Source organism: Ursus arctos, unplaced genomic scaffold, assembly GCF_023065955.2.
Source record: "Ursus arctos isolate Adak ecotype North America unplaced genomic scaffold, UrsArc2.0 scaffold_20, whole genome shotgun sequence".
Lineage (NCBI taxonomy): Eukaryota > Metazoa > Chordata > Mammalia > Carnivora > Ursidae > Ursus > Ursus arctos.
Genome location: NW_026622875.1, coordinates 51,692,580 through 51,717,172, shown reverse-complemented (window position 1 = coordinate 51,717,172; position 24,593 = coordinate 51,692,580). Strand labels below are relative to the sequence as shown.

At 46.6% G+C, this 24,593-nt stretch overlaps 1 protein-coding gene across 3 annotated transcripts in view; it reads right to left on the bottom strand.

The window, feature by feature from the left end:
• The window catches only part of TRANK1 (tetratricopeptide repeat and ankyrin repeat containing 1), a 98,224-nt gene extending 76,022 nt beyond the window's left edge, over positions 1-22,202 (bottom strand). The window contains exons 1-2 of one of the 3 annotated variants that reach the window (XM_044383285.3): positions 21,933-22,202; positions 2,256-2,387 (exon numbers count right to left, since the gene is read on the bottom strand). In XM_044383285.3, the coding sequence (XP_044239220.1) occupies positions 2,256-2,387; positions 21,933-21,955 (155 nt within the window). In that variant the 5' untranslated portion in view covers positions 21,956-22,202. The other 2 variants (XM_044383286.3, XM_026496702.4) reach the window with 2 other exon arrangements.
• Positions 22,203-24,593: the final 2,391 nt, after the last annotated feature.

Genomic DNA, 24,593 nt, shown 5'->3' with positions numbered 1-24,593 from the left:
CAAGCTGACTAATACAGCCCCACTCCTTAGGACAACTTCTCAGGGCCAGACAGCCTACAATAGATGGCTGACTGACATGAGAATCAAAAGGTCAGCTCCCTTGCCCCAAAGTGGGACCAGCTCTGCAGTACAGCTCATGCTCCGGAGCTCCCCAGGGGATCAGGCTGAAGCTGCCTTCAGTTGGCACACCATCCCTGCCTGGAGCCTTCTCTGCCCCATCCTGCTTCCCTCCATTCTCTCCTCCTGAGAGCACTTGCACCTAAATCCCTAGTTCAGCGGCCAGTGGCAGGAAGGTCGTGAAAGACAATACGTGAGGGTCCAGGCAGAAGTCCCCTTAGTGGTCCCACAGTGTGGGGTCAGTCTACAGCCATAACTGCTACACAACATTTCATCTTTAAGAAAGTCAGATGCTATGGGCACCTGGGTGGCTCAGTCGGTTCAGTGTCTGCTTTGGGCTCAGGTCATGATCCCAGGGTCCTGGGATCAAGCCCCATGTTGGGTTCCCTGCTCAGTGGGGAGTCTACTTCTCCCTCTGCCCCTCCCCACTTGTGCTCTCTCACTCACTCTCTCTCTCTCTCAAATAAATAAATAAATTCAAGAAAGAAAGAAAGAAAGAAAGAAAGAAAGAAAGAAAGAAAGAAAGGAAGGAAGGGAAAGAAAGAAAAAAAAAGTCAGATGACTTGCACTCTAAGCCTGGCTTTGACACCGTTCTGATCTTAGCCAGGAGGTGCAGAATTACAGATCCAAGCCAATGGCACTCAACTCACATCCAGCTAGAGGGTAGACACCAAGGTGATAGAAGGTAGGAAGTAGGAGGCATGATTCAGTAATTTCATTCAGTGGCATTTCCCAGCACAAGTTTAAGCTCCATGCACCCCATAAATGACAATCTCTATTGCAGCTGTTCCCAAAGCGTGGTGTGGGAACCTCTGGGGGTCCCTAAGACCATTTCAATTGGTCCACAAGGTCAAATATTTTCACAATGGTAGCAGGCTGAATAATGGTCCCTAAATAATATTACCTTTTATGGGGGGGGAACCTTTGCAGATGTGATCAATTTCTAAATCTTGGGGGGAGATTATCCTGGGTTAGGATTCTATCACAAGGGTCCTTGTGAGAGACAGACAGGGGGAGACACGACACAGAACAGGAGACAGTGATACAATGCAACAGCACACTGGAAGGATGCACTTTGAAGATGAAAGAAGGGGCCACCAGGCAAGGCGTGCAGGAGGCCACCCAAAGTGGAAAGAGGCAAGGAAATGGATTGTCCTCTGCAAAAGACCAGCCCTACAGACACCTCAATTTAAACTTCGTGAGACTCATTTTGGACTTCTGACCTCCAAAACTGTAAGATAATAAACATGTATTGTTTTAAGCCACTAAATTGTGGTAATTAGGTACAGTGGTAACAAGGAACTGAGATATTATGTGCCTTTTTCACACATTCTCTCACATGTATCCCAGGAATCTTCCGGGGGGGCTACATGATGTGTGATATCCCAAAGGATTGAATGCAGAAGCAGATATGAGAGGTCAGGTGTCTTCTATTGATAAAGAGCTCTGCAAAAATGAAAAATGTGCAGCTCTTCTCACGAAGTTTCTGGTTTTGGAAAATATACTTATTTTTCATTAAAATACATTACTGAGGTTGACGTGGAATGAGTTTGTCATTGAAATTTTAATGAGGTAATTGAATCTATATTTTAAATTTATCTCAGTTTTAAGTTCAAATCCTGGCTGTATTGACAGCTCCAGCTTACATAAACAAAAGCTCTTAAGGGTCCTCCATAATTGTCAAGCATGTCATGGTACTAAAATGTTTGGGCACAGGTCAGTTGGAAGCTGAAGGGGCAGGGGAAGAGGTGAGCTGGAGCTCCCCTGTGGTACCACTGGAGCCACAGGGGAAATGGCACAGAGAACCAGGAAAACGAAACAAATGCCAGCGAAGAGGCTGGGGCCTTGGACCATCCCAGGAACTCTGATTCCCATCACCAGACAAAAGGGGAAGTTGTGCAACAGCCCCTGTGTTTCACTTTCTATTTCCCTCTTAGTATTCTCTGTGCAGTTTCGGAGCTCACAGTACAGAGCAGATACGTAGGAAGCAGGGGAGGAGGGGAGGAGGAAGAGAAAGAAAACAGAAACTAGGCGACGTGATTAGAAACGGGAGGTAAACAAGTGACAGAGGGAGTTTCCATTTACTGAAAACACAGAAACAAACCCAACACCAGAAGAGCGGAGTAAACTGCACTCACCCCCACTGGTACAACTGCAGGAGGATCTGGATGGCTTCATCGTACTTTCTGATGGCCAGAGAGAAGTTCCCGTTCTTCAGGACCTGGTTGCCGGACTCTTTCAGCAGCTCGGCGTAAGCCGTGGGGTCCATCCTGTGGGGAGAGGGGGCTAGGGCTGGCGGCCAGGCCCCGCGTGGGACCCGGCTCCCTTTACGTCTGCATGGCTGGGAGTGTGCAGAGGCAGTTTGTCCGCTCTGGCCCCACCCACCTGCACGGAGCACATCCTGACAACGCCCCTCACCACCCCGGGGACCAGACAGGGAGTCCGAGGAGACCGTTTCTTCCCCAGTTCTTTTCTGACCTGGGAGGCAGCCGCCGAGCAATTCCAGGTATCCTGTGGTAGTGATAAGCCAGGCACTGAGGGAGGAGGCTGCCGCCAAAGCCCGAGACAACTCGCACCTCATGGGTAGCCTGTGCCCCAGAAGTGGCAGCTGTTCCCCAAAAGGGCACTATCGTTACTTTCTCCCTTACCCACCATGACGGCCCATAAAGGAGGCACTGTCCCCACTGTTCAGATGAGGAAACTGAGGCTCAACGAGGTTCAAGTCACTTTGCCCAAGCATCTGCTAATGGCATTGCTGGGTTCTGACCTCACGTCCAAGTTTCTGCTCTCGACCACTATACCACATCACCTGTCCGTACAAACACAGCTCAGTGGATAGTCCCGCCATTCTCTTGGGAGCGGGAAAAGGGAGGGGAAGGGCAATTCTAAAGGCCTCCATATACAAGAGGCTGGGACACAGGGCCACAACCACTGCCTCTCCTGCCCTCCTCCCTTCCTAAAACACTATAAAATAAGCCTTGGAGTATGTGTCCCTCAGATTACTTCTTGCAGGTCATGACTTCTGTCTTACTCATTTTTGTAGTTGCACAGACTAGCGATGGGCACTTAAATATTTGTGGTGTAACAGGTGTGAAGGCCAGACCCAGAAGGTTGCCTGTTACTGATTCTCTCTAGGGTGGGCTGCGTAGTCGGAGACAAGCGCCTGGAGCCCTACCTGCCCGAGAAGCCCAGGAGTGTTTGCTGGGCAAAGGTAGCAGAAAGGAGAGCATCTAGGGATGTCTTGGGAAGCAGCCGCCAAGGAGGCAGAGAAAAGGTGGGGCTCGGAAGAGATGCCCCTTAGAATCTCCTCCTCCCAGGGTAACAGTGGGAAGGGGAGTCTGAAATATGAAGGAGGACAATTCAGGTGTTTGCATAGGCCATGTACCTGGGAGTGGGAGATCACACAATCTATCGGGGGGTTTTATTATTGATCTTAGATAATGATTCATATTATTTTTATCATTTCAAATCTTGGTGAGAAGTTTTGGGACAGGGGAAGAGATCCAAGCAGATATAAGTGGTGGCCTATTTTAAACCCACATGAGCTTATCGAGGATGGGGTTTTGGATCAGCGCTCCGTTCCTCAGCCAGAGCTGTATCTGAATGAGGCTCATGGTTCCTAAACAAGTCAGAGTACAAAATTCCACATATACTTTCCATTAAATAATCTCTCAATTCCATGACTCAAATTTATACAGAGATGACAGAGGTGAACATGAAAAAATGTTCAAGAATTGATTGACTACAGGGGCACCTGGGTGGCGCAGTCGTTAAGTGTCTGCCTTTGGCTCAGGGCATGATCCTGGCGTTCTGGGATCGAGACCCACATCAGGCTCCTCTGCTGGGAGCCTGCTTCTTCCTCTCCCACTCCCCCCGCTTGCGTTCCCTCTCTCGCTGGCTGTCTCTCTCTGTCAAATAAATAAATAAAATCTTTTAAAAAAAAAGAATTGATTGACTACAGATATAAACATGTTTCTCTTCTGAGTATCATCAGCTATCTGTCCAGTTTTTTAAACTGGCCATGACCAGGCAACTAGGAAAAAAAAAGTCACCATTCACAACTGACAAGGATTAATATGCCTCTTTTGGGATCCCTGCTCAGCAGGGAGCCTGCTTCTGCCTCTCCCTCTGCCGCTACCCCTGCTTGTGCTCTCTTACTCACTCTCTCTCTCTCTCATATAAATGAGTAAATAATATCTTTAAAAAGAAATAATATGCCTCTTTTAATTTTTGTATGAAGTAATCTCTACACTCAAGGTAGGGCTCGAACTCATGACCCCAAGATCATGTCGCATGCTCTACAGACTGAGCCAGCCTAGCATCCCAATATGCCTCTTTTAGAAATACCTTTCCACTCCAAGAAAAGGCCAAGAATTTGTCCAAAATCTGTAAGGCCCTAAACACACAATTCACACAGGAATACAAGTAATTTCTAAGTATATGGAGAGTAGACAAACAGGATCCCCTTCACTGGTGAGCAAAGAAATGAAGAATTACAGCAACAACATATCACTGCAAAATACTTTTTAAAATGACCCCAAGTATTGGGGGCTGTTATATGCTGCTTACAGGGGAAATATACTACATCATGGATAGATTTCATTTCATGGATGTTTGCCACAGTGAAGAAGTGGAAATAACCCTAAATATCCTATAACTCGTAATGGATTTGAATCAGTTATAGAATATCCATATGGTAGGACACCCCACAGTTATTTCAAAAATCATGTTGTAAAAGGATATGTAATGATTGGCTAAGTTAGTAAATGAAAAATACAGTCTACATAAATTGGTGCATAATCCCAAATTGAATTTTTTTTAAAGATTTTATTTATTTACCTGAGTGTGAGAGACAGAGAGAACACAAGTGGGGGGGGGGCAGGGGGCAGAGAGGGAGAAGTAGATCCCTGTTGAGCAGGGAGCCCAATGCAGGGCTCGATCTTAGGACTCCCAGACCACAACCTGAGCCAAAGGCAGACGCTTAACCAACTGAGCCACCCAAGCGCCCCCCAAATTGAATTTTAAACACATATAATATATTGAAAATATGCCAAAACGTTAACTAAAAGCCACACCATTGGGATTAGGCAGGGTTTTAATTTTCCTTCTTGTGCTTTTCTGAATTTTCAACTGCTCTACAATGGACAACATTAATAATCAGAACATAAATGTTGTTCAAATGAGACTCTTCAAGGACTTAATTGAAGAATTCAAACACAAAACATTTCCACTGTATTTACAAATACAATAAAAACTATTCATGTCAGTATTTGGGGTTTTTTCATACTCCTCTAGACACCAAGAGTGAGCTCTTAATGTTAGGTGAGCAAACATCAAAGGTATTCCTTCGTTTGTTTCTGCGTTTTCTTGGTAAAATCACGTCACAGGAAATCAGGGGATTGCCAAGCACACAGAAGGGTTTTGCTTCTTAACAGGATTTATTGGCAGTCACATTCTCATTATAGGGAATAATGCTTTAGTTGTTGAACCTTTTTTTTTTTAACACCTGGGCAGCCTGTTAATAAGATGAAATTGTTGAATACAAGTGGTAATGACAATGCACTTGATGGCTAACAGGTACTGAGCACCTACTATGTGCTTTATGTCAATCATGCCATTCTAGTGTTACAAGAAAACCCATGAAGTAGTCATGATTGTCCCCATTTGACACACAGGGAAACTGGGGCTACTTGCCACAGTTACCTAGAAGGTGGTGGAACTAGAATCCAAACCCAGGTGCTGCAACTTTATTTTTTTATTATAATAATATTTTTTATTATATTATGTTAGTCACCATACAGTACATCCCTGGTTTTTGATGTAAAGTTTGATGATTCATTAGTTGCGTATAACACCCAGTGCACCATGCAATACGTGCCCTCCTTACTACTCATCACCAGCCTATCCCATTCCCCCACATCCCTCCCCTCTGAAGCCTTCAGTTTGTTTCTCAGAGTCCATAGTCTCTCATGCTTCATTCCCCCTTCTGATTACCCCCCCTTTCTTTATCCCTTTCTTCCCCTACCTATCTTCCTAGTTCTTATGTTCCATAGATGAGAGAAACCATATAATTGTCTTTCTCTGCTTGACTTATTTCACTTAGCATTATCTCCTCCAGTGCTGTCCATGTTGCAACAAATGTGGAGAAATCATTCTTTTTGATAGCTGAGTAATATTCCATTGTATATATGGACCACATCTTCTTAACCCAGTCATCTGTTGAAGGGCATTTCAGCTCCTTCCAAGATTTAGCTATTGTGGACAATGCTGCTATGAACATTGGGGTGCATATGGCCCTTCTCTTCACTACGTCTGTATCTTTGGGGTACATACCCAGTAGTGCAATGGCTGGATCATAGGGTAGCTCAATTTTTAACTTTTTAAGGGACCTCCACACTGTTTTCCAGAGTGGCTGTACCAACTTGCATTCCCACCAACAATGTAGGAGGGATCCCCTTTCTCATCCTCTCCAGCAATTGTTGTTTCTTGCCTTGTGTGCAACTTTAAACTATACTCTGAAAGGCCAAGACAGAGGCTCAAAGGTCAGCACACAGTCAATCCCCAAGGTGTGTTATGATTTGGCTGGCACCCAGCATTCACTTCCAGTTTTGCTGGTCATATGAAAGCTAAGAATATACTCCGTTTCACAGCAGTGGTGCTGGCTTTCAGTCCCTATCAGAATTTAGGGTCCGGTTGTAGGGAGGTATCATGGCTGCCTAGTCACATGCAAGGATGTTAGAAACAGGAAAAATACAAATGCACTCAGATTTTGAAACAAGCAAATCTGAAATAGAGCATATCCAGGTTGTTGTGGCTTTTATTACTTGTTGTGTATAAACACATGAAATTCTATAACTGACTTACAGGAATAGAGCGAAACCTGCAAATGGGGGGGGGGGGGTTGAGGCCACTAAAATGGGCAAGGGAGTCTTCACCTTCATACATTATCTGAGTGCTACTCGAAATCTTTATAGAAAATTTACTTTTCTTGTTTTTTTGGGGTTTTTTTCCCCATTTTATATTAAAACCCTTTCAAAAGAGTCCAAAAGCCATCAATGATCTAAGATGAACTCTGGAATGCTGGGAATAGAGATAGTTCCAAACTGAGGCCAGGGAGAACAGTTCTTAAACCTGACTCCTTCCTACTCCCCACAGGAGAGAAGGCAGCCACAGATGGTCCGGGATAAAAATCCAAAGTCAGGAGGCACCTGGGAGGCTCAGTCAGTTAAGCATCTGACTCTTCAGCTCAGGTCTTGATCTCAGGGTTGTGAGTTCAGGTTCCATGCTGGGCATGGAGATGGAAGAACAAACGAAAGAAAGAAAGAGAGAGAGAAAGAAAGAGGGGTGGGAGAGGGAGGGAGGGAGGAAGGAAGGAAGGAGTGAAGGAAGGAAGGAAGGACGGAAGGAAAAGGAAGGAAGGAAGAAAGAAAGAAAGAAGAAATTCAAAGTCAGAACTCATTCTGGGGTCTTCGTTTTGTTTTCTTTGCCTTTCTTTCTTTTTTCCTGAGGGAAGGGGTGTAAATGCAGAAGAAGAGTAGAGATCTTCGTAAGAAACTCACATTTTTTCAAAAGGCCTGTGGGAAAGTATGAAGGGCTGGGCCCAGGCTTTTCCTACCTGGGTGTTCTAAATAGGACAAGAAAGCGCAGACCACTGTGTTGCCCCCCCACCATCAGCTGTCTCACCAGCCTGCCCCAACCCACCAAAGTGCAGCTCAGTGGCCTGCCATAAACCTGGGGCTGTCCCAATCCAGCCAATCCCCTCTATCCACCAACTTTAAATTATTCCACCTTAATTCATAGCCTCATTTGCCTCCAACTACATGTACACCAAAGTCAAGATGGTGATTTGAAAACCAGTTTACTAGTCCAGCTCCAAACCACCCTTGTAAAATTTATATCCTAAAGGCCACACTCCCAGCAAAAAAGTAAACACCATAAATATCTCCCTAATATGTAGGGTCTCTTGATTGTTTTTAAATCTATGCCCATTTTGACGAAATTTTCACTTACTCACCCCACATATTTGTGCCTCTCAAGAGGATCTGTGACTTTCAGAATACTCCAACTTTAATAGAGACACGGAATTTATCCTGTGCTCGGTATCGAGCGTTTGATGGCAAAAGGACCACCACTATCCCACCTTCAAGAAATGTATTGTCTGTGAGGGAGATGGACATTAAACAAATAATCACACAAATATTATAGCTGATGGATTTGTCTTCTGAAGCAGAAACAGTAGAGGGTATAAGAAAGCATGTGAAAGGAGAGTATAACTTTAGAATGTGGGATGCAAGGCAGGTCTCTCTAGAAAGTGACATTTAACCCAAGATCCAAAGAACGAGTAGTTGGTCCAGTGAAGAGTAGGGCAAGGGGGATGGTGTATGAAAAGGCTCTGAGCTGCACAGTTCAAGAAGTGCCACGCGGTAGGGGACAGAAGTAAGGCTGGGGAGGAGGCAATGGCTGCCTCACTGCCAAGAGATGGACAACCTGGGATCGTGAAGGCTATCCGAGGGTCCTAGAATTCATCTTAAATGCAATCAGGAAAGCAGCACTGTCCATTACACTTTCTGTGATGATGGGGATGTTCTGTTCTATACTATCCAACACAGTAGCCACTAGCCACATGTGGCTATTACACCTTTGAAATACAGCTGGTCCAACTGAAGAACTGAATTGTTTATTTTATGTAATTTTCACTAACTTTAATGTATAGAGCCACAGGTGACCAGTGGCTGCCATGCTGGACAGTACAGCTCCAGAGGGTTTTGAGCGGGGGATTAATAAGAACTAACTGCATCATGCTGGCTGCAGGCAAGATGTAGAGAAACGGGCCACTGTAAGACACAGTCAGGAGGCAGACAGACCCCACGGGAGGAAATCGCAGGAAAAGTCAACACCAAAGCTTTAGTCAAACCTTACCTTGCATTACAGAAATAGAATCTCTGGTTTCAAACATAAATACAGGTAATGTTGAATTCTCTTCTACGCACACACAGCTTAGCCCCTGAGGAGAGCCATTCTGATGATAATGAATCAAATGGGGTAAAGTATATGCTCTGTGAAGTACACAATTTAAGGAAATACACAAAAGCCTGAGGATGGATGCCCGTGACTATCAGGGATGGACCAAGTAGAAATATAGGGAAAAAACAAAGATCTAGAGAAAATTTTCTCTACCACTTTAAAATGTTTTTATAGGGGCACCTGGGTGGCTCAGTCAGTTAAGCATCTGCTTTCAGCTTGGGTCATGATCCCAGGGTCCTGGGATCGAGCCGCGCATCAGGCTCCCTGCTCAGCAGAGACACTTGCCTCTCTCCCTCCCTCTGCCTGCTACTCTGCCTGCTTGTGCTCTCTCACTCTCACTCTCTCTCTCATAAATAAACAAAAATATTTTAAAAATAAATAAAATATTTCCATAAAACTTATCTAATCTTTAAAAGATGATACTAATGTGAGGGTAGGCAGACCAGTGGAACAAAACAGAATATCCAGAAACAAATATATAGTATGAAAGAATTCCACATGTGATAAGGTACAACGGGCTGTATATCTGAAAAAGAAGTTAAATTTCTAACTGGTACCATGTGGTAGGTCGAACAGTAGATACACACACCACTGCCAAAAATGTCCATGCCCCAAACCCTAGAATCTGTGAATACAAAAAGGACTCTGTCAATGTAATTAAGATTATAGACCTGTAGACAAGGATATCAACCTGGATTCCCTGGGGGAGCACAGTCTGATCATATGAACACTTAAAAGCAGAACACCTTCTCTGGCTGAGTCAAGTAGATTCCGGAAGAAGGCAGGAGAGATGTAGTAGAAAATGTGACACTAGAGAAAACCCAGACTCGGCACTGACTGCCTTGATGATGGAGAGGAAGCAATGTCAAGAGGAAGGCAGGTGGCCCTGGAACCCGAGAGAAGCCCCTGGCTGATAGTAAGGGCCCAGGGCCCTCACAGCTACAGCTGCGAGGAGCTGGATCCTGCCAGCAATGTGAAGGAGGCTAGAAGGCACTTCTTCGCAGACCCACTCCGTAAGAGCCCAGCCAGCTGACACCTTGACTTCAGCTTTGTGAAACCTGCCAAGTTAACCCAGACTTCTGACCTCCCGACAGTGACACAATTCATTTCTGTAGCCACTGAGTCTGTGGTCACTTGTTATGGCAACAAGAGAAAAGCAATACAAATTGTGTAATAAAGTGCACAGCAACATCAGAACCTAAACACTAGTATGATGAGCAAAAGAAGCCAGACTCCAAAGAGTGTCTACTGTGTGGTTCCACTTGGATGAAGTTCTAGAACTGACAAATCTCAGAGATCAGAGCAGTGGTTGCCTAGGGAGGGAGGGCTATTGACTGGAAAGGGGAATGATTGCACTTTTGGGGGGAATGGAAATGTTCTATATTAAAGCTCATTGAACAGTATGCTTAAAATCTGTGCCTTCTATTACATGCAAAGATCTCATTTTTTAAAAAAGCCATTGAGAGAAAGAAACCATAAAAGCAGTATGAGAAAATAGAGGTACAAATTTTAGATCATGTGCAATGGCTCTAGGAGGAAATTTGGGAATACCGAACCAAGTGACACATACATAGAGCCTTTGGTCCAGCAATTCCATTTTTGGAAACCAATCTTACAGACGGATTGCACACGCCGGAAATGGAAAATCTACAAGATTATTCACTTGTCAAATTGTAATTATAAAAGACTAGGACCAGCATTAATGCCCATTAACAGGAGACTGGTTTAATAAATTATAGTGCAGCCCCCACAACAAAATCTTACAAAAGCAAGCAAGAAAGAAAAAGAATGAAAATGCTTTCTATGTACTGATCTGGGATAATCTCCAAAATATATCTGAAAAAAGCAAATGCAGAATAGTGTGATACCACATTACCTTTTGTACAAGTTAAAAAAAAAAACGAAGAAAGAGTGGAATAAATTATACTCGCCCTTGCCTACATGTGCATAAAGAAGTTCTGGAAGGATCCACCAAAAATAAAATTATTTACCTTTACTGGAGGATGGGGTGGAGGGCAGAGGAGTGAGACCTACTCTCTCCTTTCCATGGAAATCTTTTATATTTTTGGATTCCTGAATTAGATAAATTCAAAAGTTTTAATGCAATGAAAAACATTGTATGTAATCTTCACCCTCAAAAGGCCATTCTAATGATAGCAAAAGCAGAAACCATACAAGAGAATTCATTAAAAATTAAAAACTCCTGTACATCAAAAAGCCCCCAAAACACCCCGAGTCAGCGAGATGATGGGTGGAGAGTCACTCACACAGAGCTGATGGCCGGGTAAAGTGGTGGGGCGTCTGTCTACGGGAAAAAATGCACAGACTTCCTCACAGCTAGTTAACTAAACGGGTAAGTATTCTACAAACATATTTCTTTCAAGTACATGAGGATATTAACTGCCTCGTCCTTTGAGAAAGCCAAAGTATGATACAAATCCGAAAGTCCAGTAAGTGGAGACCTTTATACAAACAAAGGTACGGCTGAGTGCAGAACACGAAATAGCTGTTAAAACCGTGAAGGTGATCTAAGAGGAAGCCGTGTCAAGATGCCCAGTGAAGGTGAATAAAGCAAGCTGGAGACCAATTTGTAGAGGTACTTGAAGAGCTTAAGGATACGTGTGTGTGTGTGTGTGTGTGTGTGTGTGTGTGTGTGTGTGTGTACACCGGACCTGCCGGGAGAATTTCTGGAAGGCCTTAAGAAACGAACAAAAGTGGTGATCTTTGGGGAGTAGATCTGAGAATGGGGAGAACATTCCCAAACTATGATAGAATGAACTTCTGTTGAGGTAAGTCACCCAGGTTGTGGTAATTGGTTATTGCAGCCCTAGGAAACGACACCTTCTCTGAATATGCTCACAGAATCATATACACAGAAAGGACTTAATAAAGTGAGATAACCATTTCGGGACCAGGGAAGCCACGGCTCAAAGATTTGGGGGCCTGACCATGGTCACACCGTAGTGAGCACCAGAGCTGAAACTCAGGCTGACCTCCCAGCCTCCCCCACCCCCGGCGCACTGGTCTAGAGCACTGTGGGTGGGCAGGAAAGCCAGGACCAGAAGCCAGGTCTTGCCCCTGGTCTGTGAAGGTTCAGCCTAACGGGACTGGCAGTGACAACCTCTATAGGTTATTTGAGTGTAATCCCTGCAACATTTACAGAACCTTTGCTTTGTTTACCCAGCAAAGAGAAAATATTTGGTAAAAAACACAGCCCTAGTATTGGCCTGTTTCCACAGGGCTTCCCTGAAATTAACAGTCTGTTAAACGACTACAAATGAGAAAACCTGAGCTTCCAGGCCTTCCTTGAATAAAGAGTGGGAGGGGGTCAGCACTGTGGCATCTGAAAATGGCCCCAAGCTTTCTCTATTGTGATTGTTTCTTTGAAAAGAAGGGTCCACCTCCTCCTTACAGGATAAACCCTTGTCAGCTGGACAGTCACCAGGGTGAGCTCTGGGATGGATGCTCGCCTCACCGGAGAGGCCTTCTGAGGGGAGGTCTGAGGCGCACAGAGGCAGGCCCCAGGGCCTCCCACGTGCTCTTTGTGCCAGACCTGCAGGCCAGAGTTCCCTGACAGAGCCCTTCCCTGGGACTTTTGAATCAGAACTTTGGGAAGAGCCTCCTCTTGTAGAGGTGATGTAGGAGGCTCCAGAGGGGCACAGCCTTCCCCCAACCCTGAGAAGAAGCCACTCTGGACTGAGAGAATACAATACTCACACCCATAGAGAGCAGAAAGAGGGGATCCCTCCACATCCCCCTGCCTCTGAGGCCCAGCTGCTTCCCTACCCCTTCCCTAGTTACTAAAGACATCAGCAGCCTTCTAGAACTTTCCTCCTTTTACCTGAACAATTTGAGTTTTTATTTGCATTCACTAGAAAGGGAGGAAATGAGAGCGGCTTGCCCATTTCACCCCTCTCTGCAGGTTCATATTAGACAAAGGTGTATATCAGGGGTGCCCTGTCCCCACCCCACCGCAGACATCTCCAGTCATGGTATTTCTTCTCTCAGGGCCTGACAAGGCCTCAGAACCCTTCCTCCAACATTCATTCTAGGTGGCACACATCCATGCCCCAAATGAATCCTATGGGCCATTCCCAGTTGGGCCAAAAATCAACTTGTGCATCCAAACACGACCCCCGGAAGTGCCACAACTAGGAAACAACAGGCTGAAGACAAGGCAACAGTTCCCCACCTCTCCCTCAGCTTCATCATCTCTAAGAGGCAAACAGGCCCCAGAACAGCTGTCTCAGAGTCCAGTTTGCACACACCCTCCAGAGACATCTTCCCGGTCGCCCTGGTTACTCCAGTATCCGCCTTGTGATCCTCCTGTCACCCCAGCTCACCCAGCTCCAGCTCAGCCTCCTCACGGTCATTGGCAAGACGGACCGCAAATCCATCAGACCACGTGCTGGGAGGGTTCAAAAGCCTCCATGATCTCCCATCCCACCTCCTCTCAGGCATCATTTCCATGAAAGTTCCCAAGGGTTTAACACCCTGTGTTACGATCTACTCCTCTCGACATATATCTCCCACATAGCCTTTATGCTTCACACCCAGTACTAGGTTTTTCTGCTTTCCTTAGTAGACTAAAGTCCTAAGGCAGAAACTAAGTCTTACTGAGTCTTATGTCTGCAACCAAGGGCTCAGCATTGTTAAATGAATAAATGACTTTCTAGACATTTCTTTACTCATCAGATTAAGCTGGAGAAATGGGAAAGGAAGAAAGGTTCTGGAGTTTTGAACTACACAATTTCACTCCTGGTTTCGGATCTCTGACCATCTCCTGGGAAGCCAAGAATGTCAGCTGCTCCCTTGGAAAAGGACACAAATTTAAGAAAAGCCAACCATGTAAAGGACAAACCAGAAACAACCAGATAAGTCCAACCAAAATCTGCCAGAGCTGGTGGCTACTTTGGGAAAACAAATTTATAAGCACCTGTTGAAAATTCAACAGATGGCACACAGGGCCGTATATTCCCATGTGAAATTATATTCCTGGAGATTCAGAAATACTGAAAGCAAAGAATAATTCTATAGATCAGTGGTTCCTAGACTTTTGGAACTGACAAACAGAAACATTTACACACACAGAAAAGAAACTGGAGGGTACCAGGGGCCTGGGTGGCTCAGTGGGTTAAGCCTCCAACTCTTCATTTCGGCTCAGGTCATGATCTCAGGGTTGTGAGATAGAGCCCTGCACCAAGCTCCTCCGTGCTCAGCTTGAGATTCAACCTCCCTCTTCCTCTGCCCCTCCCCCCACCACTCTTCAAACGCACACTCTCTCTAAAAAAAGAAAGAAAGAAAGAAATTGAAGGGAACTTAAATAGAGTTGCCAACTCTTTGTTTTGCCAAATAAGAATATTTTTTTAAAAGCATACCATCAGGAGACACCTGGCTGGCTCAGTCACCAGAACATGTGACTCTCGATCTCAGAGTCATGATTTCAAGCCCCATGTTGGGCAGAGTTTACTTTAAAATTTTTTTTAATTTAAAAACATTTTTAAAAGGTGTACCATCTACTGCCCCCATAATTTCACAAAAGAAGGAATTTTTTAAACTCAAAAAAAAAAAAAGGAGGAAGAATGTAAACTCGGACTAAAGAACACCATTCTTGCAAAAGGATGAACCAAGAGCCTTACAATATATTGTAGGCTTGGATGGTGTGCAGATAGTATGAGCTTTAAGAGTAGACATTCCGAATTCCTAAAATCATGCCAGGTCCCTGGCAGTTACTCAAGAAATATCGCTAAGGGCAAAGATGGACCAGTTACAACTCTTAGTTCTAAAGTAGAGTCCCTATCACCTGACCTCCCCGGGAGCCGGTGATGGGCATGATTTCTCCTCAGTGTGTGTACAGACTGGCATCTGTCCATTTTGCTATTTGAATGAGAGTAGTCCAAGGCAGCTGTGTAATAACAACTGATATTTACTGAGCGCTTACTATGTGCCAGGCCCTGTGCTAAGCCCTTCTTGGGCGTTTTCTCATGGAACATCCCTAACATTGCTAGTGAGGGAGGTATAACTATGACCCCAATAGTACAGATCAGGAAACAGGTTTCATCAAGATGAAGGGACTTCTCCAAGCAAGGTACAAACCCCAGTCTGATACCAAAATCTGTGTTCACAACTCTTTGGAGAAGATGGATGTAGGAAAGGTGAGGGTGATTGGGGAAAACAGAAAGGACGGCCTTCAAAACTAAAATCAAATCCAGAGACACCTGGCTGGCTCAGTTGGTAGAGCAGGTGACTCCTGATCTCAGAGTTGTAAGTTCAAGCCCCACATTGGGTGTAGAGATTACTTAAAAATAAAATCTTAAAAAATAATAATAAAGTTTCTACAAAAGCAAACCTGAAGGAAACTGAAAAGTGAACATTCCACACTCTGCCTCAAGACAGATGAGGAAGGTAAGCATAGGCCAGTACAGAGTGCTCACAAATCCTGACTCGGTGTCTGGGCTAAACCCAAGCCACCCAACAGCTGCCACATTCCCCTCAGTTAGCTTTCCCACTCTCCCTTGGAACACCTGGGAGCTATAGATGGTTGTGAAGTCAGGGGCAGCCCCCAAGGAGGACACAAGGCCCTCCTACGACAGCCCTTAGGAAAGGTGCTTTCTCATTCAAAGGAGAACTTGGAGTTTGGTTACTAGCAGCCCTGTCACCTTCTCCTCCAGATCCACCCCCAAGCCTTCTTTAATCACTTAAATGCTAATGAATGCCCCCCCATCCTCAAAACCACAGCAGTCTGCTTCCGTCTCAATCTGGAAGGTAAGACAAACCCAGCAGAGAGCTAACATACCACCCACTGTAGTCTGGGGAGGGTCCAGAGGTGCCCAGGACCTCCCCATAAACAAAACAATCTCCCCCAGGCAGGGACCTTGAAAGGCACACCTGGTGAGGGGAAGTCCCTTAGCAGTGCTGGGAAGACCTGAGTTCTAGCCTCAGCTCTAACACCACCTGACAGATTCCTGAAACACAGGGGACTTGAACTTGGCCTTGAAAAAAGTATGAACTTTGGCCAGCCTGAGCAATTATTCATCCAGTCTCAGCCTTCTAAATAAAACACAGAGTTACACACACACACACATAAACACACACACACACACACACACACACACACACACACACCATTCAACTTAGTTTTCCAGTATTCTCCAACCCTATATGCCTGCCATGTTGTAGCCACATAATCCAAATTATTCCGGCTCCCTCCCTCTCATATGCCTCTGCAGTGCTGGAGCTAATGCCAGAAGGAGAATATAAGGATATGAGTGTGTCCTCCTTGTATGAGAAAGGCCAAAAGCATGAGATCAAGTCACACTTGACCTCTTCCAGGCCCGATACCACATAAGCCTAGGCCTGTTCCCTTCCTGGGAAATGGGGACCGCGTCACCTGTAGAACTGGACTCTCTGTTTCCTCAGTCAGTCAACCACATTAGTTGAATGTCTAAAATGTGCTGCAACGCTGCTGGATGCCTGGGATATATGAATGAGCACAACCGACCAAAACACTGCTGCCCAGAAGCTTACATTCTGGTGCAGGGACATCTGTAAAATGGGGACTGTTCATAGTACTTCTGTGACAATTACATAAGAGAATACCTGAAACACACCAAACATAAAGCCCAGCTCAAAATCAACTGTTATTATTATTACTATTATTACACTGGTATTTAGAGTCTAAGCCCTTTTGCTCACTGTTATTCTTGATAAGAAGCTGCTGCTTTTACCTGGACTGTCCCTCTCTCCCTCCTGGCACCCCTTGATCTGCCCACTGGAAGTTCTCTTTGTCTGCCTGGGCATGGTTCAACACTAACCTCCCCTACTTCCTCCTGGGAAGATTTCAGGAGCTGGCAACTGTCTTGGAGTGTTTGTCTACATGTCCACAGATGCCTTCTCACAGGTCTGCATGGAATTAACTCTGTTCTACCACCCTAAGAAGCACCTACGGCTCATATCTTTACATCCTCCATAGGCCAATGCAGGGCCCTCAGTCAATGAGGAGAACTGACTTGAACAATGAAGAACAAAAAGAGGGGAGAATAGGGAAGACCCTGGGGGGAGAAGAAAGGGCCTATCAGAGAGAAAGTCAAAGGGCCAGACTAGAGGACCCTTAGTCCCTGGCCAATAAGTTTAGACTTGAGTGAGCCCTCAAAGTTACCAATTTTTGAGTCTCCGGGGAGAGTGGATCCCAATGGGCAGATGATGAGCTGGCCCAAAGGTGACCAAAGGAGAGCGCCCTGGAGGCCACAGCTGGATATGAAGCTCATTCCGTTTCAAGGCTGTGAGCCAAGTATTCTTGTCGTATTCTTGTCACAGGGAATCAAATTGCCCCGTACGGCACTGTAATTCTCTATATTTTCTGTGTTGTGTACTGCTGGCCTGGTTTCCCCCAAAATATCATCAGCATTTTCCAGGGTTAGCAATCTTGTTGCCTTTCCAAATGCTATCCCACTGATAGGAGGACCCAGTGCTTAAAAATAAAAACATCTCAGAGCGCCTGGGTGGCGCAGTCGTTAGGCATCTGCCTTCGGCTCAGGGCGTGATCCCAGTGTTCTGGGATCAAGCCCCACATCAGGCTCTTCCGCTAGGAGCCTGCTTCTTCCTCTCCCACTCCCCCTGCTTGTGTTCCCTCTCTCACTGGCTGTCTCTGTCAAATAAATAAATAAAATCTTTAAAAAATAATAAAAATAAAAACATCTCAGTCTAAGTGGTATTGGAACTTCAAACACAGACAGCCAAATTCAGACCCATCCTGAGTCTGACAGACAGAGAGTCCCACCAGCTTGCCAGACTCACAAGAGCTCAGGTAAACACGTCATGGTGAGTGCAGGTGGGCACTGATACTGACCAGACAAAAGACAGAGTCAGTTTGGGTAAACTGGGTCCAGGGTATCACAGGTAAGGCTCATTCACCCGTCCAGATAATCAGCAAAAACAAGGAAACAAGGCAATGTTTATGTATGAATGTTGAGACCAAGAAAAATATCTGGTCAGGCAGGATGGACAACCACGCTGACCTGACCAGAAAGAAGAACACTGCTCTTGGTTTGGGCCCTGTGACATTTAGGGACCAATGTCTGTTTACCTGGTTCAATACTTTTTAACTTTAAACCTGAATGTTCACCCCGCCACTGTCCCCACCATCAATCTCTGCTATAACTTGAAGTGTCATCTTGGCTAAGGAAACTGTCCATTTCCCCAATTTCCTCTTTCTTGTGAAGATTTCTTATAACAAGGATTTGATGGCCTTTAGAACTTCAGGCTGCCCTCCAAGGAAACTTGTTCCCAAAGCCATGAGGCCATACTCAGCTGTGTCACTGGCTGGACAACCGGAGGCAGATCAGTGTCAGCTCCACTTCCCCAACTGGAAAGGCAAAGGAGAGCTCATTCCTCAAGGTCAGATGAAACAATGCCACACTCTCAGCAATGGCCAGAGGGAGGCCCACACCCCAACCTCCACTTCAGCCTTAAAAACATCTACAAACACGGGACCTCCAGGCTCCACTTTGGCTACCGAAACACACCTGCAGTACCGTATGATCTCTCTTATATGTGGCATTAAAAAAAAAAATCTCGTAGATACAGAGAATAGATTGGTTGTTGCCAGAGTTGGGTAAGGAGGCTGGAAGAAATGGGTGAAGGGAGTACATATTTATAAAATAGAAAATTGAAAAAAAAACATAACTGATCTGATTTTGCATACCTCACTCTGGAGAAAAGACTTTCATTTATTTTTGTTTTCCATCATTCAATTAACTCTTAACACCCATATGTACAAAATGCTGTTACCCATTCTATGAATAGAAAAGGATTCACAGATATGTAAGACATGGCCTCCACATTCAATACAATTTTGAATCTTAATTGACAATTAATGAGGCTACATGGTTGGCATATGATAAATGCCAAAATATAAGCTGGCCCTTAAAATAGTGACTATGATATGGTAGTGGTTCACCAAATATTTTGAGAAAAAAGTATATGTATAAAATGATTTTTACAGCATTTATCTTTGGTATCTAGAGAGGATAAAAGGAAGGTGGTACTATGGTCCAGAAAACTTCTTTGTGACATTTTCCCAGTGACAGCTAAGGTTTTGAGAGGAAATATGTGGCCAAACCTTAAATGAACCTGAAGTAATAATAATAATAATAAAGTCAGCAGCTATAGACCTGAAAAAGGGGGGAGGGGCAGGGATCCTAAGAGACGGGAAGTAAATGAGGGGGAACCTTGGGGTGCCTGGGTGGCTGAGTCGGTTAAGCATCAGACTCTTGATTTCAGCTCAGGTCCTGATCTCAGAGTTGTGAGATCGAGCCCTGTGACAGGCTCCCACTTGTCAGGGAGACAACTTGAGATTCTCTCTCCCTTTGGCCCTCCCCTCTGCTCTCTGTCTCTCTAAAATAAATAAATAAATCTTTTAAAAATAAGTAAAAAATAAAAGAGGGGGAACCTTATAATTGTCACAATTTACTGCCAAAAATAATTTTCCTAAGCCTAGCACATGCAGGGGGAAATCTAAGCAAAGAGAAGGAAAAAAAAAAAAAAAAGAATCACCATCCCAAGAAGCAAAAATAAAATAGTAAGATGGTAAATGCCATAGAAATGGGTCATTGGCAGCAACGCAGAAAAACAGAACTAATCAGCAAAGAGAAGTTTGAGAATTCCACAAGGGCAAAGTCTCTATTTGGTCCCTGAGAGCCATGGGCTGGGAAAGCAAGACAGTGGGTGTCCAATCCCAGAGCTACCCTTTATTAGCTGTAATGACTAATGGGGGCTGGGCTTCAGTTTCTCCATCTATAAAATGTTCACAGCCCTACTCCTAACACTGCTGTTGTGGAATTCTGAGCAGAGACTTCAAGAATCCTCTTCCAAATTCATGAATCCAGAGTTCGTGGCACATCCTTCCTTCTTCCTACACCAACACAAAAAAGGCCTAATGCCAAGAAGCCATTATGTCCCTATCTCTCCAAAACTTCTACAAGGCCCCACTGGCCTCCATTGCAGGCAGCCAGCTCCCTGTGGACAGACAGATGGACCTAGATTAACTAGAAGCATCCCTTGGTCTGCCTTTATAGATGCTACTGGTGGGAACCACACAGTCAAGTCCTAATGGACTCTCATTACTCAAGTATGAATTTCCTTAATGTGGTACGAATTTCAGCGTCCTCCATCTCTCCTACACCAGCTCCCCCCTTCCAAAGTTGCTTCCTCAGTGAAATGCTGATGGTCTCCTCAGCCTCTCTTAGGGTGTCCCAAAGACAACTTGCAGTTCCCACCTAAAACTGATTAGTCCATCACAACATCAAGTTCATGAATTATGACAGGATTTTTTAAACAATATAAAACAACATTGTGCTCCATCCTGTAGAGAGAATAAATATACTGTTAAGCCTTGTTGCAGTTTTATACTTATGTGGGTAGGTGTGGGTCTCTATTGTGGGTCTGGTTAAAAAAAAAAAAAAAAAGACGGGAAACCCACATCCTGAGGCACTGGGATCCCACTCGGGGTGAACGCCGCACACACCTATCCTACCCCCAGCCCTCGCGTTGGATACAAGAACAGCAAAGGTTACTTAGAACTCAAACGCCCATCCTGCAATCCTACAAAACAGACCAGCCTGGAAAACAGCTAAAACAAACTTCTGACTCTGCTACAAGGTAGTACTTTCATTAAGGCACAGAACAGGATGCTCAACAAAAGACCAAGCCACCTGGTAAAAGCTTTGCCTCAGAAAGGTGCCTGGCATCCAGGGAGGCTCAACACCAGGCAGCGGGGGAGAACCTGGTCACAGAGAATGCTGGGCCCTTTACTCCCAGCTTTCTCCCTGCCTAAGGATTGACTGGGCTAACAGCAACTGGGCTGGGGACTACAGACCTCAGAAGCCCCCCTTTCTCCCCCTCTTTTCAAAATTTTTCTTTTTTCAAATTGCACATCTCCCTAGAAATTGTCCCTGGGAAGCACGAAAGCTCGCAGGCTCCCTGAAACGCCTCCAGCTGGGAGCGGAGCTGGCCCGCGCTACACTGCACACAGAAAGAGAGGCGCTATTCCAGCTGGGCTTCGGGACTCCCTGGGGGCGCGCGGAGAGGGGGGCGGAGCGCACCGCACAGCCTACCGGCTCGGGGCCCACGACTGCAAACGTTCGCTAGCAGAACCCACCACTTCTCAGCCATGGGGCCCCGCTGCTACCCCGCCCCTACACTCCTTTAGCGGAGGATCCAGGACTGGACAGTCCCTTTCGGGCCAGCCCAGCTCGGGATCGCGCGGGCTGGGGACGAGGCCTGCCCGGGGCTGGAATCGCGAACCTCCTCCCGCCGGGCAGCGGCCAACGCTGTCCAAGTTCCCGCAAATCCCGCGCGGAGCCCGGACCTGCCAGCCCGACTGCTTGCCCCGGGGGCGCGTCCGCTGGCCCGCTCATCTACACCTGCTTAGCGGCCCCGGGGTCCCGAGCTGGAGGTGGGAGGTGGGCCCGGGATCCGAAGCTTCGGTCCCCGGGTGAGGACCAGGCAGGCCGCGCGCCGCCGCAGTCCTGTCGCAGCGCGTGCCCTCGTCCCCCGGGGCCGGGAAGGCCGGAGCCGCCCCCCGCGCGCGCCCCCGCACAACAGGCCCGGGTCTGCAGCTGGATGACCGCGGGGCCCGCGGAGCCGGCGGAGCCCGCGGGGCCCACGGGGACGATCTCTCAGCCGCCGCCTCGGGGGTCGCCAGCCCCCGCACGCCGCCCCTTCCCGCCGGGAAGAGGCGCGGGGCCCGGCAGGCCGGAGGCGCCCCCCGCGTTCCCCGCGCCGCTACGCACCTAGCTGCCCGCGGGTCCCACATGGCAGGGGCCGCCGCCGCCGCCTCGGGGGCCGCTTCCCGGGGGCAGGGCGCGGCGGGAGGCGAGGAAGCCCGAAAGCCGCGGCCCTGGGCGCGGGCGGCGGGAGCGGCGGGAGCTGCGGCCGCGCGGGGCCCCTGCTGGCGGTGGCGCGGCTCCCGGGCTTGCCGAGGGGGCGGGGGCGCGGGGACCCCGGCGCCCCGGCTGTGTGCAGCCGCAGCCCTATTCCAAGTTTCCACGTAGTTGCGAGAGCCCGAAAACTGTCACGTGCACGTCGCTGCTGGGTGGGAGGGCGTGTTTGTCACCGTGTTCAAAAGAGGCGTTTCGATGTTTCCCATCATGCATGCGAGTACTCCAATGCGGTGGCTCCCGGCCGCCGAGTGCTTCGAGCTGGCTGCCACGACGGACCGAGCGCGCACACACGACCCTGCGACACGTTTGGGTCCTTGGGATTTCGTAGGCTGGCCCATCGCGATGGTGGGGGAAACCAAGAACACCGTCAGCTGAGGGGCCCCAGCTTGCCTCTTCTCTTCCCTCCCGTCCCTTCCAACAAAGAAGCTAGAGACACCAGCCTGGTCAACTAATACTGTGCCCCACTCCGCGGTCGCCTTGGGCGGTCACTCGTTGGCTATCTAGCACTTACTGTGTGCTCGGGCCTCCATTCTGGGGACACGGGGCATTCAGATGGGAAGAGACCAGCTAGGCCCCTCGATGTCTTGACGCTCACAGCCGCGTTCAAGTGCTTGCAGAGGAGTGAGCCTCTGCCCACAGGCGGAATGGCCAGGACGCTCCTGGAAGGGCAGTGGTGACTGAAAGAATTGGGGACGGTTAGGACAACCTCAGACTGCCATTGCGCCTTCATTTGTCGGTGCAACAGGCCGCACAGCTTCTCATCGACCCCTCAGGTTTGGCCCCCAGCTTGTCTGATCCTGGGATCACTTTCCCCGCACGCCAGGGATTTGACCCAATCCGAGAGCAAAGCCCACAGTCCTCTCTTGGGACAAGGCTTTGGCCTGCCCTGCCTCCTGGCAATTCTCTCACCCATGGAGGGCCACCACACGGGGCAGCCCTCCCCCGTGGCGGGGAGAACACCACAGCACTTCCGAGAGGGTCAGTACAGTTTCCAATGAGGCAGGGAGGATCTGGTGACTCATGTACACCCCTAAGCACACAACCCGTGTCCTCTGCGCTGCTTACTCTGAGTCAAAAACCAGCCTATCACTACAGCTAGTGGTCTCTTCGCTTCTAGAGTCTCAGGTCCTCCCGTTTCTTCTGTCTATTAATCTTCCCCAAATGTCACATTGCATCATTTCCAGTTCAAAATCCTTCAGTGGCACCTCCGTTGCCTACTACAGATCAAATTAGGTAGCTGGATATTCAAGACTCTTCACAATTTTGCCCAACCCTTCCAGTCTTAGCTTCCTCACACACAGACTACTCCAGTGGTTCCCAAACCTGGCTGAGCATAGGAACCACCTGAGAGCCTTTTAAAAATCCTGATGTCTGACTCCTACTCCCAAATACTTTGATTTAATTGGTATGGGCTATGACACGGGCAAGAGATTTTTTAAAGCTTCTCAGGTGATGATAACATAAAGCAAAGTTTGGAAAACACTTCTAGTCTCCAAACCAAGCAGCATTGGTCCTTTCACTTTCGGGAAACTTGACATATCCTTCCTCCAATTTTTTCTCAGTGTTTCCCAGTTCTATATTTAAGAAAGGTCCATGCCACCTCTTCTAATATGGCTCTTCTTTTTAGCCAACTTCAAGGAGTCTCTGCTTCCCGAAGACTTCCAGGTTCTTACATGAAGGAGAGCAAGTCAAGAAGTTGGTGAGGGTGCAGTAGATTAAGAAGGCGCCTCTAAACTTTCACCACCCTTTGACCGGTTTTCATAAGCATCTTAGACTCTTTTTGTCCTACTTCTTCCTCTGTATCTTTCATCATGGTTCTCAAAATAATCACATCAGCTCAAAAGAAAAGTCACCTTTCTTTTTAAAATCATTTCTTCTCTTTCTGATTTTTTAATATTTTTATCAAAATTTTACATTTTCTCAATTAAAAGAGCAGTCCCCCCTCCCACCTGATTTATTCTCCAGAGGCAACCAATTTTATTGCTGCTATCTAATCATTCTATTAGCTCTGTTCCTGCCTCTACATAACACTGCTAATTCTTCTTGTTGGGTGGTTTTCCCCCCAGTCTTATGCATCATCGGGTAAGTCTTTTTTAGATTGTGCTTGTCTGAAAAAAAATTCACCCTTGATGTAGTTTGGCTGGGTATAAAATTCTAGGTTGAAAATGATTTTCCTTCAGGATTTTGAAGCTATTACTCCAGTGATCACTGTCTTCCAGTACCACCGTTGAAAATCTGAACACATCCAATTACCCATCTTATGTGACCTCTTTTAAATTTCTAGCAACCTGAAAAATCTTCTTTTTCTCCCCAGTGTTTTGGAATAACACCATGATGTACTTTGATGTGGGTCCATTCATCTATTCCACTATGTACTGGGTGGGTTCTTTCATTCTTGACACTTAAGCTATTTAGTTCTGAGAAATGATCTTGAATACTTTTGTTGATTGTTTCTTCTCCTCCATTTTCCCTATTCTTGGTTTTTTTTTTTTTTTTTTGAAATCTTGTTAT